General features: G+C 31.8%; 5 protein-coding genes and 1 pseudogene across 6 annotated transcripts; 3 read left to right on the forward strand and 3 right to left on the reverse strand.

Moving 5' to 3' along the window:
- Positions 1–1,604: 1,604 nt before the first annotated feature.
- LOC126667111 (uncharacterized) lies at positions 1,605–2,794 on the reverse strand. The gene is made up of 2 exons (XM_050360082.2): positions 2,323–2,794; positions 1,605–1,914 (listed from the first exon to the last, which is right to left on the reverse strand). The coding sequence occupies exons 1-2, from the start codon at positions 2,750–2,752 to the stop codon at positions 1,865–1,867; spliced, it is 480 nt and encodes a 159-aa protein (XP_050216039.1). The 5' UTR covers positions 2,753–2,794; the 3' UTR covers positions 1,605–1,864.
- Positions 2,795–4,827: 2,033 nt separating this feature from the next.
- LOC126670566 (uncharacterized) lies at positions 4,828–5,534 on the forward strand. Its single transcript, XM_050364325.2, has one exon. It carries the CDS (start codon positions 4,921–4,923, stop codon positions 5,479–5,481), a length of 561 nt encoding a protein of 186 aa, XP_050220282.1. The 5' UTR covers positions 4,828–4,920; the 3' UTR covers positions 5,482–5,534.
- A 341-nt stretch (positions 5,535–5,875) lies between these two features.
- On the reverse strand, positions 5,876–6,494 carry LOC126670568 (uncharacterized; annotated as a pseudogene).
- A 1,705-nt stretch (positions 6,495–8,199) lies between these two features.
- On the forward strand, positions 8,200–8,995 carry LOC126670567 (uncharacterized). The gene is made up of 2 exons (XM_050364326.2): positions 8,200–8,518; positions 8,654–8,995. The coding sequence occupies exons 1-2, from the start codon at positions 8,254–8,256 to the stop codon at positions 8,938–8,940; spliced, it is 552 nt and encodes a 183-aa protein (XP_050220283.1). The 5' UTR covers positions 8,200–8,253; the 3' UTR covers positions 8,941–8,995.
- Positions 8,996–10,250: 1,255 nt separating this feature from the next.
- On the forward strand, positions 10,251–13,400 carry LOC126669367 (protein CDC73 homolog). Of its 2 annotated transcripts, XM_050362819.2 has the most exons (4): positions 10,253–11,466; positions 11,562–11,644; positions 11,769–11,895; positions 13,105–13,400. In XM_050362819.2, exons 1-3 carry the CDS (start codon positions 10,389–10,391, stop codon positions 11,859–11,861), a joined length of 1,254 nt encoding a protein of 417 aa, XP_050218776.1. In that variant the 5' UTR covers positions 10,253–10,388; the 3' UTR covers positions 11,862–11,895; positions 13,105–13,400. The 2 variants fall into 2 exon arrangements, 1 of the variants encoding a protein (XP_050218776.1); XR_007638466.2 differs by lacking the exon at positions 13,105–13,400 and having other exon boundaries at positions 10,251–11,476; positions 11,769–11,894.
- A 90-nt stretch (positions 13,401–13,490) lies between these two features.
- On the reverse strand, positions 13,491–14,588 carry LOC126669368 (non-specific lipid transfer protein GPI-anchored 5-like). The gene is made up of 3 exons (XM_050362821.2): positions 14,102–14,588; positions 13,940–13,996; positions 13,491–13,820 (listed from the first exon to the last, which is right to left on the reverse strand). Exons 1-3 carry the CDS (start codon positions 14,424–14,426, stop codon positions 13,684–13,686), a joined length of 519 nt encoding a protein of 172 aa, XP_050218778.1. The 5' UTR covers positions 14,427–14,588; the 3' UTR covers positions 13,491–13,683.
- Positions 14,589–15,042: the final 454 nt, after the last annotated feature.

Here is a 15,042-nt window from a genome sequence, read left to right on the forward strand (position 1 = left end):
GTTGGGCAACTCCAACCCAACTCTAAAAATCCACTTTTTTAGAATTTTTGAATACTATTCACATCTTTATAAAGACTATTTTGTACTTTTTCATGTTTATCAATTGTTAGTTTAACCCATTAACTTTAATTTATACAATATGTCCTACTATATTCAAATATTAAAAATTTATATTTATTATTATACTTTTATATGATTTTTAATGAAATTATAAATATTAAATAAAATTATAAATAACAAAATCTTCCTTAATTAAAATTCAATCACATCATTGTCATTCACTACTACATATTTCAAATTGTTTCCTTTGTACCTCACAGATACGTTTATCAATTTAGTTTTGTGTATTACAATGGTGGATTGGTTGATTTTATAAATAAAAAATCGACAACAGTCAAGTTTGTTCAATTTTTTGTCAAAACAATTTAAAATATGCTATTAAAATGTGGCGGCTTGATCGAGCTGCAGGACAACAATAATTTTTTTACATTTTTGCAACATTGACATCGAATGACAATAAGTGGAGAATACCAAAATAATCAGCAAAGCGAGGAGCATCTCCCTGCGAAATTTGATGGTCATTTGCACGGATAAGACGGACGTATAGTAGTGAATTGAGAATGATATTTTCACAAATTTTAAATTTCAAACAATAGTTTTCACAAAAGTTAAAATATAATTTTACTAACTCAAATATTCTGTTCTATTTTTACCATTATAGTTAGTCCTCCCCTATTTCATATAAATCCTAAAAAAATGGACAAGAATCATGGCAATGAAACCCATTTGGTAGGAAGTGAGAACCCACTTCAAATATTCCCGTTCTCATAAAATTGATTAGTGCTTTGTGGCTCCACTCTCATGTTCATTGCCATGCCTGCCAATTCCATTAGCTATTCAACTCTAAAATGAAAAGTTGTTTGATAGAGACTACAGTCTGATTTGCTAGCCACTCGTTGTTCGATCAAGTAGTGCAGCTGCCGACAATTTTCAGTCCACATACCAAAATCTTCTTACACTCTTACCATTTTATATTTACTGCTTAAATAGACCTTAATTTCAAGATCACTAAACCTATTTGTTTTCAATTTACATAATAAATTTTAGTTTATAGTCTATTCAAGCACATCAATGAAATAAAGTTGACAAGGATTCCTTTACCCATCTAATAAATTTGTAGTTATTTTTCATTTTCTTGTCTCCACTAATTGTTTCTTATGGTGGTGGTTATTTTCATCATGTTCTTTCACACTATCGTATCAATTAATCGAAGATTAAGTTATCTTATTGCATGTATAGGTGATAGGTTAGTGTTTTCAATGTATATTGATAAACATAAGAAGTATTTGCTTGTTTTGATCCGACTTATTAATGTATAAAGATAAATTCGGCAATCATATCAACTCTTACATAGCGCTACATAGTATTTTCTTTCAATTTGTGATTAGCTGAATTGAAATATAATAATTTTTTATATTAATTTGCATCTACATGACTTTCGCGTTATTCTATTTTAACAGGCACGAAAGATATATTATTGTTACAAAATTGAATTTAATTATTTTCTAATTAAAATTAGATATATTTTTGTTATAATCTAACATAAAAAGAGCATGGGCCAATTAACAAGGTTTCCTTTCAGATTTGGGCTTTTACATAGGCCCATATAGGCGGATGGCCCATGGAAAACTTCTTGCTAGCATTGGCAAGATACATAAAGCTCAAATGAAATGATACTCAGAATTCTACCTAGTGAATTTCAAATTCCTAATTTTCTATGTATGTTAAAGCATCTTCTTTGGAGTTGATGGTGTTCCATCTTAAGTAGCGGGTTACTTTATCATCACTAGCCCATTTCAGGATATCATCGGCATCGGAAAGCTTGAACGGACGGATAGAAATTCTTGATGGGTCCTGAAAAGTGGCGATTACAAATTTATCAGGAAAAGGAATGAAAATGGGTAAGAATTTGTATCAAGAGTTTGTTCCGAGACACATAGTCCTGAAGACAAATATATTAGTCTTAACTTATTTTGCACGGAATCTCATAAAGACCTATAATTTTAAGCTTAAGTGTCAAAAAAAAAAAACTGATTGAACTGGCTAGTCCAGTTCGGTTCTTTAATCACCGATAGACAGCAATCCAGTCCACTACTAGCTTCCATTTCAATGGCAAATTTAAAAATATTACTCAAAAGCAAGTTTATTATTACAGGGGATGTTTTAATCAAAAGTATTACAAAACCTTGTCTGTTGACAGAAAACTATAGAGAACATAATCTCTAATTTCACCTTTACAATACATATATTGTCTCAACAAACCTTCTCTCAAGAATCCAACCTTTTCGGCTACTCTTTGCGATCCCTTATTATGTACCTCTACAAAAGCTTCAAGCCTGCCTAAATCAGACAGGTCGTCGAACACAGTAGACAAGGCCAGCTTCATAGCAATTGTAGTAATCCCTTGTCCCCAATACTCTGTAGCTAATGCATATCCAATGTTAGCTCTGCATTTATCGTCCCCGGAGTATTGCCAAACGGAGATATATCCGATTGAAGAATCGTCCAAGCATATAGACCGACGCCAAGGATGAGGTATCGCGACCTTTTCGAGGTGTTCTAGGGCTTCTTCTTTAGAGGTAATGGAATTCCATCTTAAATTCCAGGTTACTTTATCATCGCCGGCCCATTTTAGGAAATCGTCAACGTCGGAAAGTTTGAATGGACGAATAGAAATTCTTGATGGATCCATTATCTGAGGTACAAGCTAAGAGAGGTAATTGCCTATTTTTATAAGCCTAGAGATGCTTGTATTTATCGTTGAGTCGCTTTCAATTTCAAAGTCTAAATAAATTTATTAATTGTGCATTATTAGGTGCGACAAAGCTTTAATTTCTAAACAAGTACTTACTCAATAAAAAGAGTACACATATATAGTTCTTGGTTTTCATTAGACAATGAAGGTATCTTTGTGCTGTGTTGACTCCATTTAATGTGTAGAATTATGAAGTTTAGTGTATATGTGATTTTTCATTTTTGAGTTTATTATTTTATAATTTTTTTATTTATATAACATTTCTGAAAATATATTTTAATTCGACTTAAGTATGATTAGATGTTGAATAGTATTGGATCGATATCATATACTCCCTTTATTCTTTTTTATTTGTTTATTTTTAACAAAACACACATATTAAGAAAGTCATTAATATTTTATGTAAATGACTAAATAACCTTACATTGATATACTAAAAGTCCACATATTAATAAATGCTATCTCTATTCCACTAATTAAACTAAAGGGTAACAATGGGAAAAAAATTAAAATTTGTCATTAAAATTTATAATTGACAAATATTCTCGAACAAGAAAATTTCAAAAAAGGACAAATAAAAGAGAACAGAGAGAGTACATGTCAAGGAGTTTATAGTTCTACTTGGTCTATTTGATTTACATGATAATTTATGATCACTATAACATTATTTTGATGGTGCTTTCGTTTATAAAGAAAAAATTACTGGGATCTATTTATCATCATTAATGAATTATAGTTATTTTAATCTACTTAAAAACAAATAGTACTTCCACAACTTGCTCTTTGAGAGCTTCAGTTATTGGTTGATGAAGTTTTTGTATCCGATGCAATTTACATTTTATTTCTAAACCCAACCTAACAAAGATAAAAAAAAATTAAGAAAAATACAGGCAAAATTTATTTTAAGCTCCATGTATTATATTTGTTTTATTTATTTAGTCTTAAAAAATATTTGGGATTCATAAAGTTCATCTTCCTTTGTTTTTTCAATTTAAAAGTCATTATCTTAACAAAAAACGGAGCAAAATAAGAATATACAACCACATGTCATTAGTTAATGTTTATAATTTACAAATCAATATCAAAAATAGTATTTATACCTCACTAAAAACTAAGTTAAGAACATAATCTACTCGAGAGTTCACTACTAGAAAACACCAAATTACCGATTGAAAAATTCTGATTTAATGACGGATTTTAGCTTTTTAGCGGTGGAAAAATCCGTTGCTAAAATTCTGTTTTTAGTAGTGGATTATGCCTTAACTTCACTCTTATTGATATATGAGTTATGATTGAATGGCTTGTGACTGTTAATTACCGATGTATGTTTGTAAACTTTTATTTTTATTAAAATAAGAATTTGATGATTAACAAAATAAAATACTGAGGCCTAATATATAAGTTCTCATTTACTTGTAAAATGAGATGAATTTCGCAAAAAAAATAAGTTATTATGGCCTCGCGTAGAGGTAAATTCATTAAAAGAGTAATTTTTTTAAAAAATAGCATCTATTTTTTTCTTAATTTATTTTTTTATTTTATTTTTCAGAAAATTAAGAGTTTGGCTTCCTTTTAACTAAAGATATGATTTGTCTAAAAAAACCTAAGTAAGTTCTATTTTTCTATTAAATTGGTGTAAAATACGCCCACGTACTGAATTTAGTTAGCTAGTTAGTTATTGAAAATATTATATTTTTAAAATTTAATTACTTAAAAATAAAATATTATTTTTGAAAAGTTGATAAGTTAACCAAATAAATAATTATCTATTTTCTGCATATTAACTTTCTGAATAAATACTATTTTTCGGAACATTTATTCAGCAAAAATTAAATAATTACAAATCAAAAGAGGCCTATATTTTCAATGTTTTAGAGGTCAAACAAGGCGGCCATGAAAGAAACATCATCTTTTTATAGCTTTTGTCCTAAAAATAATTATATAATACATTCCTTGCCAATCACTCCAAGAAAACCTAACATTCACCCTAAAGCTTTTAGTCCACTTTCTTTATTTAAGTCATTGTTCCAAGTTACCATAATTTCACTTGATCACACTTTTATTTGCATAGATTTCAATTTCTTTGTTCCACAGTTGAGTCCATAATGGAGCAATCTTCTTTACCACAAACAGAGTCACAACCAAATACAGAAGACTTCTCAAACATCTCACTCAGGCCATTTAATCTCTCCGACATAGATGATTTTATGGTTTGGGCCACCGACGAGAAAGTTGCCCATTTTTGCACTTGGTATCCTTATACTAGCAAAGAAGATGGCTTAAACCATATCAAAAATGTTATTATACCACATCCATGGTTCATGGCAATATGCCTCAACTCCAGGCCAATCGGTGGCATTTTGCTGACAACGTATTCAGGTAATGATGCATGCAGGGGTGAGATCGGCTACTTCTTGGCGTATAAATTCTGGGGCAAGGGAATTGGTACTAGGGCGGTGAAAATGGCGGCGGAGATTATACTCCGGCAGCACCCGGAAATGGAGAGACTTGAAGCTTTTGTGGATTTGCAAAATGTGGGATCTCAGAAAGTGCTGGAGAAAGTTGGGTTTGAGAGAGAATGTGTTCTTAGAAAATATTTGATTATAAAGGGTAAGACTAGAGATATGGTTTTATTTAGTCTTCTTTCTACTTATCCTCTACTTTGATATATGCTTGTAATGTACTTTAATAATTCAATCAATATATTTAGATTTTGATAGATTTGTAGTTCAAATTATCAAATATATATTACTTATAAATATGCATATCAACTTTTTTTGTTAATTAATAAGAGAAGCGCTTCAGAAAAAAATAAACTTACGACAACAGATTGTTGTTTAGCATTTATAACATTTGAGTTATATAGATGCATATCATCTTTCATTTGTTTTGATCCGGGTATGACCTTGCTCCAACTCAAAATAATACGTTGTACGGAAATTACAACAATGTCGACAATAAGAAACGCTAAAAACAGAAAACAGTCTAAATGATATTTTTTCATAAAAGCAAGTTATAAATATAAAATCTTAAAATTATTTTTACAAACGAAAAATAAATTTCCGTATAATAAAGAGAGATGATTACAAAATATTATCAGTTGACAAGAAACTAAATAAGTAAAAATCTCGAATTTCACCACGATACTTTTGTACTTTCCTCAATAAACCTTCTCTTACAAACCCAACTTTCTCTAACAATCTTTGAGATTTCTTGTTGTCTAAGAAAGTACCAGCTTCAAGCCTAATCAGATCAGGCAAATCCTTAAACACTCTCGAGCGACAATGCCATCTTCAATGCAATCGTCGCTATTCCTTGTCCCCAATACTCAACGCCGATGGCATATCCAATAATTAGCTCTGTAATTTCCATCATCCGATCCTTGCCAAACAGCAATATATCCGATCGAACGATCATCGACACAGATTGAGTGATGCCATGGATGAGGTATGGCTACGTTTTTCAGATGTGATAGTGCTTCTTCTGTTGAAGTTATGGCGTCCCACCTTACATTCTGGGATACTTGATCATTGGCGATCCATTTCAAGAAGTCGTCGGCGTCGGAAAGGTTGAAGGGACGGAGGGAAATTCTTGATGGATCCATAAGGTAGAAAGGTAAATGGGTTAAGGTTACTGGTATGGGTTTAACGGGAAAGACATATATTAATATTCATATATGCATGCATTTATTTTAGGTCTAATCACTCAAAAACCCCTCACCTTTAAACTTTTTTTCAATTCCACCCCGACGTTGAAAATTTATCAATTTTACCCACTTTTAAATTTTCCGTTTTCAATTGTACTCCAATATTTTAATTTTTATTAATTTTTTTACTTAAATGATGAAATCATTCAATTAATTAAGTCTAAACATGAAATTAAATTCTTTTTTATTCAAAAAAATACAAATAAGTCCTTTATTTTTAAAAACTAACTAAAAACCATAATCAAATTAACACTAATTTAAATTCTTAATTAATTTAACTAAATTTTAATAAATTTTAAAAATATACAATTAATATATGTGAGACATGGAGAATATTTTAAACAAATTTCCAAACGCAAAATACGTTAATTTAATTTTTCAGGGTAAAATTAAAACACAAAAATGCAAAATAGGGTAAAATTGACAAATTTTCAACGTCAGGGTATGATTGAAAAGGGGTTAAAAGGTCGGGTTTTTTTAAGACATTAGGCCTTTATTTTATAATCGTATTTTATGAGAAATTATTACATATACTTAGTCTACCACGTTATCCGTGGATTGAGTCAATTACATTATAACATATTATTAAAATAATAGCACCATTGTAATTTCGTTTGTTATTTTTTAATTTTTTTTAATAGTGATATTACAAAAGTGTCATGATGTATTATGATATAATTGATTCACTCCATAAATAACATGATAGACTAAATATATGTAATAATTACTCGTATTTAATTTATGGATCCCTAACAAAAATTACTTTGTCCAGATTCTGAATTTAAATATGATGACTATATATTAGTCTGAGGTTTAGTAACCACCAAATAATTTTAAACCTTACGAAAAAATGGTTAAGTCTAATTCAGATATTTGTTTGACACTAAAACACAATTTTTTCACATCTAATTGAATAAAATTATTTATTTGATACCAAAACATAAATTTTAAAATACAATTAATTTAAATAGTTAAAATTGACTTATTTAATATCAAACCACAAATTTAAAAACCGAATTATTTTTTTCCGGTGGTCATCATAATCATTACTAATTCATCTAAATATTTCTCAACAAATGGTGAAACATATTTTTAATGTGAACAAGAGTCAATGAGGTATTTAGACTGGTGTCTCGGGATCAAATAAGTCCATTTTAATCTTTTAAGTCAATTAGATCTAAATTTTATATTTTCGGGGTCAAATAAGTCTATTTTAACTTTTTGGGTCAGTTAAACTAAAACTTTCTTAATTTAGTTTAAGTAATCCCGTAATTGTATATTTCAAATGTAGATTTAGATGTAAATTTGGAGTTTAATTGATTCAAGTGATTTATTTGACTGCATAATTAAGTATAAATTTTAAGCCTAATTAACTCTAAAAATTAAAAAAATAATTTATTTGATCTACAATGGTTTAAGAGTCGTGGATCCTTTTTTTTTTAAATATTTTAGAGGGTCGTCGATCCTTTATTTTATTTTTTTAATATTTTAGAGGTCAAACAAGGCGGCCATAGAAGAAACAACATCAATTTTTAGCTCTTGGTCTATAAATAATTATATAAGACCTAAATGCTTGCCCACCACTCCAAGAAATTAACATTGACCCCAAAGCTTTTAGTCGCTTTCTCTATTGAAAGTCTTTGTTCCAAATTGCATATATATCATTTGACTATATGCTTTTATAAGCATAAATTTCAAGATTCATATTTATTTTTTCCAGAACTAAGAACACATGGAGCAGTCTAATTCTTTGTCTCAATCAAATGCAGATGACTTCTCAAATATTTCACTCAGGCCATTTCATCTCTCTGATATAGACGATTTTATGGTTTGGGTCTCCGACGAGAAAGTTGCACATTTTTGCAGCTGGGAGCCTTATGATACCAAAGAAAATGCCTTAAACTATCTCAAAAACAAAGCTATACCACACCCATGTTTTCTGGCAATATGCCTCAACTCCAGGCCGATCGGTGCCATTTCCATAACCCTGAACTCAGGTAATCATGAGCGAACCTAATCGTATCATATAAATTAAATTTTCATTAGTACTAATAATTTTAAATCTAATAAGATAATTTCTTTGTACACCTTTTTAAAACTATAATAAAAAATTTCTGAATCCGCTACTGCAGGTAACGACGTATGCAGGAGTGAACTTGGATATGTTCTGGCTTCCGCATACTGGGGCAAGGGAATTGCTACCAAAGCAGTGAAATTGATGGCCGAGTTTATATTCCGGCAACGGCCGGAGCTGGAGAGACTTGAAGCTTTGGTAGATGTACAAAATGTGGGATCGCTGAAAGTTCTAGAGAAAGTTGGGTTTAAGAGAGAAGGTGTTCTTAGGAAATATATTATTTTGAAGGGTAAAACTAGAGATATGGTGATGTTTAGTCTTCTTTCTACTGAACTTGTACTTTAATTTGCTTATGTATTTTCATGTACATGAAAATTCAATCAATATTTATATTTCAAAAGATTTGTGGCAGAAATTTTCAAATATACCGACCAAATATAGATTAAAACTTAAATAGACTCTAATTTGGGACTAACGATTTCTTTTAAGAAAATAATATAAAATTTATAGTAAATTTAAAGTTAGATGGAAGTTAAGCACAAACAACCAATAATCATAAATAGATTAAAAGTTAGATCATAAAAAAAATAAAATTTTAATTCACTCGCAGTTCAAGAGATTTGAATCAATTCTTGTAATGAATAAAATAAAAATGATGTGTAGAAAAAAAATTATAGTATATTTTATCTAGACTATCATTCATATATCACGATAATTCATCTTTTATTGTTTTTTTTTTACTTTAAACTTGTTAAATTTTTATATAAATAAATGAGCGGGATTTTAATTCTTAATCATTCTATTCAACTTAAATTTTACTTTAAATATAAAAGTTATTTTAAATTTTAATGGGTTAATAATCTAAAGATATTCCATTTTGTAATTTTTTTTATTTATGGTCAAAACTTTTGTATCATCAATTTTAATTCAATTTTATTTTTCAGTTTTTTAAAGTATTTTGTTCAAATTACAGCAAAAAATGTTTAAATATGTTATTCATATTATTCCAATTTGTTTTTAAGTATTAATAATTCTAAAAATAAGGAGCATATTTGGAACTTTTTTGACTCCAATTTAAACTGAAAAATTGATGATCTAAAAGTTCAAGTCAAAATTAAAAATATTCAAAAAGATGAAATACTTTTTTAATGAGCCTTCCAAATTTAAATCAACTTCAAATATAAAAGTATTTGATCTCAACTCTATCGGGACTGTTGGAGTATGATTTTTCCGCAAAGGTGGCATTCACACAATTTCTAAGTGCTCTTTGGGAGGCTCTCACCGGCATTTGGAGGCATGTTACGTAAATAGAGAAAATTCTGCTCTTGTAAGCTTTTTTTTAATAAGTTTTGATTTTTGTTTTGTTTTGTAATTTTTTTTTTTTTTATAAAAAATAGCATATTGTATAGAAGAAAAAACAATTAGATTGTATTTTTGTAAAAAATAAATAATCAAAGCATATTTTAACAAAAACAGATTATGAGAAGATATTCTTGTAAACAGTCAACCGAAAATAGAGTTTATTTTTATAAAAATTCCATGTAAATATCCAAATATTGTTAAACAAAATTGGGCTTCCCTTCTTGATGGGCCTGCATATACCACTACTTTGAAATTGAAAAGCCCAAACTCAAAAGTCTACTATACACAGATGAGTATGCTTTGGTCATCCCTACTAACTGAGTTCGACCGTCTTGACTCAGCAAATCCAAGTCCTCCAATAAATCAAAACCAGGCGCACCATTTCTCAACTCTACCTCTCCGGAAACTGTCACAATCATAATTGAACAGTCATGGACCCATTATCAGCCCTTCGAGACTTCACAATCCGCGGCGAGGCCGACAAAATCATCAGAATCAACGACGAATTTCGCTTCGCCAACGACTACTCTTTCCCTTACAATGCTAAAACCGCCTATCGCTCTCATCAAGGTAGTCTCTACACTCTCGAAACCCTTGTTTACTTCATCCAAAACCCTCACCTCAAACACACCGATTATTTGCAACACGCACGCGCCGCCGGTGTCCCCTCCATCACCTTCGTCGACCGTAAACCCCTCTTCGAGTATCTCACCGGTAAACTCAACACCAACGATTCTATTGTTTTCCCTCTTCCCCAAAACCCTAACCCTAATTCTGATATTGAAATTAATCTCCCGCTTGTTGATTCTTATAATGTTATTAATAATGTTGATGCTGACGTGGTAATGGGTGATACTGATAATAATAATAATGTTAATGTTAATGTTATAGAAGAGAGCTTGATTAGCATGATTAATTCAATGGAGAGGCCAGTTAAAGATAGGGAAGCTTTATTAGAGTGTAAAAGTAAAGATTTCTATGGTGTTTTAGTAGCGTCTACTCGGCGCGAAGAGGAACGGCAGAGAATTGAATCACAACAGAGGAAAGATGGGTTAGTTGCTAAGAGTAGATTGATGGGGACCGAGGATAGAGGAGGGTATGCTGGCGGAGGTGGCGGTGGTGATGATATGGGTTATGATGCCAATTCGAAATCGAAGATGTTGCATTTGAAGGGTGGGCGATTTGGGGAAGGTGTGCCGATTATTTTAGTTCCGAGTGCTTTTCAGACTTTGATTACTATTTATAATGTGAAGGAGTTTCTGGAGGATGGTGTTTATGTTCCTACTGATGTGAAGGTTAAAATGAAAGGGGCTAAACCGGATTGTGTTACTGTTCAGAAGAAGTTTAGCACTGATAAACAAAGAGTTATGACTGCTTATGAGATTAGGGATAAACCCTCTGCTCTTAAGCCTGAGGATTGGGATCGAGTTGTGGCTGTTTTTGTGTTGGGGAAAGAATGGCAGTTTAAAGATTGGCCTTTTAAGGATCATGTTGAGATATTTAATAAAAGTGAGTGCAGGTGATTTTTTGGATTTGTATTTTGTCAATTTCAGTACATATTAGGGTTGAATTGTCGTAATGTTCTCTACTTCAATTTTATGCAGTCATTGGATTTTTCATGCGGTTTGAAGATGACAGTATAGAATCAGCCAAGACTGTGAAGCAGTGGAATGTAAAGATCATCTCGGTGAGCATTCTTCTTTTAACTGCTTTTTGCTTGCAGTGTTGGTTCATATTTTCATACCTTTTGCTTATTATTGCTTCTTTTGCTAGAATTAGGTCTCATATTAATAATCAATTAATACATGCAGATAAGCAAAAACAAGAGACACCAGGACAGGGCTGCAGCTTTGGAGGTCTGGGACAGATTAGAAGAATTTGTGCGCTCTCGTTCACATTCTTGAGGACCACAGTTGTATTTGATAATTCCAAATTTTGGTAAGAATATACTAGTATATCTATTTTCTTTTTGATAGATGATGAATCAATTTTCCTTTCTGCGGTGGATTATGTGTATAAAGTGTTAGCATTCAAATAGTGATTTCTCTTGGTATCTGTTTGTGAATTTAAAATGGACGGAGTGCAGCTCATGAATGCACTGTCTTGACATAATTGACGGTTTCTAAAAGTCTTTAGTATAGTTAATATTTTGACTTGGATTCCAATTCTTAAGATGCGAGTTACAGTTTTTTGTTGTTGAGCTGCCATAGATGTGTGGATGAAATAAAACATAGTATTGCAAGTTAGATCACTTGTCATGATCTTCTATATTCCGTAGAGTTGATATTGATTTTTAATGATCTGTCATCTACCTGGAAGTGCTCATCCTCTCTGATTTTCAACTAACTTATCTTATGATTGCTTATAACCATCTGTAGTTAGGTTTGATATTCTAAATATGACTACATTCATAGTGGTGTTAAATATAATACCGATCAAATTTGAACAGTTTGAGGTTGCATTTCACAAATTGAGTCAGAGTCGGACTGTTGAATGGAACTGTGGAGAAAACAGTAAAACTTGTGTGGCTTTTTATTTTGTATAGAAGTTATAGCATTGCTAAGCTGGGACAACTTGTTATTGTTTGCTAACGCCTTACATCTTGTCAGAAAAAAGACGGAGAAAAAAATTGTCGTTAGTTTAATGATAGGGATTTACTGAAATTTAAAAGGAGCCTTGATTTATTGGATGGCTGCAAATGACCTTGCCCCTTATACCTCACATTTGCATTTTTAAATTCTGGCTTAGAAAATATCTATGTTTCAACTGTCAAAACAATGCTTGATTGTTAGAAGAGATGGATACTATTTGAACTTTTTGAAACAGTACTGATAAATTGGCTATGCTCTACATCAACTGTTCAGTAGGATAGTCATGTTAGTTATATAGCTCACCAACTTACTTGAGGTATCGTTGAACAATATTTATGTATTCCTGAGATCCTCTATGTTAACAATTTTTTTCGTAGGTTTACTAAAATATATTTATTTTCAAATTTAGACCACACTACAATAGATAGGATGTTTGCTGCCATTTTGGGACCAGAATTTCCATTATTATAGATTTGCAGTGGTTTTTGTGTTCTGAACATATAAAGTTTTCTACTGCTTGCATAGTTGATCATTAATTTCCGACTATCTGGTGCAGGTATCAACATAGAAACATGATCAAGACAATACGAGCTGTGCGTTGTGGTTTTGCCCTGCGAAAGAGCGGGAAGGATGCTTTGTTCTGCATTCATGGAGATGTCTACGGTTCATCCATTTTTGCCTTTGGTCAAGTCTATTGCATTGGCTTGTTGCGGCCTACTAGGTCGATTTTGACGATCCCTTTTTTTTTCAATGTATTTTTCTGTGTAATATTATAGAAGACGAAAATGATGTTGACTATTGTACAGATGTTTTGTTATTAACAAAATAATGAATAACCTCAGTTCATATGCATATGAGAATTTTACTGCCTTTGGTTAATAAGTTCATATTTCTGCTGCCGCATTGGCTTTTATTTTTATCTTTTTAAGAATTTGATGAACATTGGGAGGAACTAATTTTCTTTATTCAGTAGGGAAGAGAACCAATGCCTCTTCAATAATTCAAAACTACACCATCCTCGAAGGAGTTCATGAAAAATAATATAAAAAAATACAAATTAATCATAAATTACATGTATAACAAACAAAATTATGCAAGAATGTGAAATAGTGGAGTGGAGTAGCTGAATGGATCATCAGTATGCTGTTAAGATTGAACCATATGAAGCAGCAAAGAGAAGGAATCCAAGAGATAATACTGATAACTTCATGGAGCTTCCATCTGATGTGCCTTCTGCTTCTGTTGATGGTACTTCTTTAGATCCTGTTTCTTCTGCAACCACAAGATCGGAACGGGTTAAATAATAGGAAAAAAACTCAACAATAAAGTTAATAGTTTTTGCAATCAGTTTTTACAGTTGATTTACATGCAATTAATGGAGCAATTTGTACCTGTCGGAGTAGTCGGAAGTGGCGGTGTTCCTTCAGGAGGGGTGACCGGAGATGCAGCTGTTAACATACAGACAATTTAAATTAGTGAAACAGGATTTCTGATTCTGTACCACATGAAAAATTGAGTTTGAGACCAAAAGAACAGGATTCCGGATTTCGTACCATTGCAGCTACTGATAGGTGGAGTCTGAACATTGCAAGCACCAGGTAAGGCTAGAGCCTGAGTCTGGTTAATGTTGATGCCAAGCGACGATCCACTGCCACTTAGAACCTCGCACAAGCACTGTGGCGACGAGCGAACGACACTAGAAAGCTGCGCGCAGCACTGTGAAGCCGGAGTTGAGGAGTTTCCTGTTATGTAATTAAGACATGGAGACATGCTTATTAACACATTTGTGCAACTGAATTGAGCCGTGGCTCCTGTCCACAGCGTGCTCACCACGGCCACCACGGCCAACAAACTCAGTACTAGATCTTTGCGTGCCATTGAAGTAACTTTAGGGTTTGTATGATTTCCTGTAAATATTGGGGTTTGATTAGATTGATGGTATGGAGAGAGAAGAGTAGAGTTTTTATAGGAAAGTTGAAGGATGAGTATGGAATTTGTGGGTGACCAAATTTTCCTAGTCTCTTGGATTGTTCAGCAAACAACTATGCCAGCTTGTAATGAAGTTTATAGTTATGTATGTTGGTGACCAACTTCTTCTGTTTGACAGAGTGAGACTCTGTTTTTCATAGGGTTCAAATGGGATGACTTGTTAGAAATTCTAACTAATGCTTAGGGGTGAGTATTCGGTTGGTTCGGTTAAAGTCAAACCGAAAACCCAAAAACCAAATGAACCGATCGATCGAATGCTTTAAACCGAACCGACAAAAAAACAAACCGAATAAGTCGGTAATTCGGTTGGTTTGGTTAAAAGAATTACAAATATTTTGTTTATTCAGTCGATTCTGTTAATTTGGATATTAAATTTCAAACCATGTTGATAACCGGAAACTAAAAGTTTAAAATTTTAGAGGAACCTATCCTAAATTCCACAAACTTTACAATTTTTCTTTACTTCGTCCCTAAGACATTATTTTTTCTTTACTTAATCCATATA

This window comes from Mercurialis annua, linkage group LG2, assembly GCF_937616625.2.
Source record: "Mercurialis annua linkage group LG2, ddMerAnnu1.2, whole genome shotgun sequence".
Lineage (NCBI taxonomy): Eukaryota > Viridiplantae > Streptophyta > Magnoliopsida > Malpighiales > Euphorbiaceae > Mercurialis > Mercurialis annua.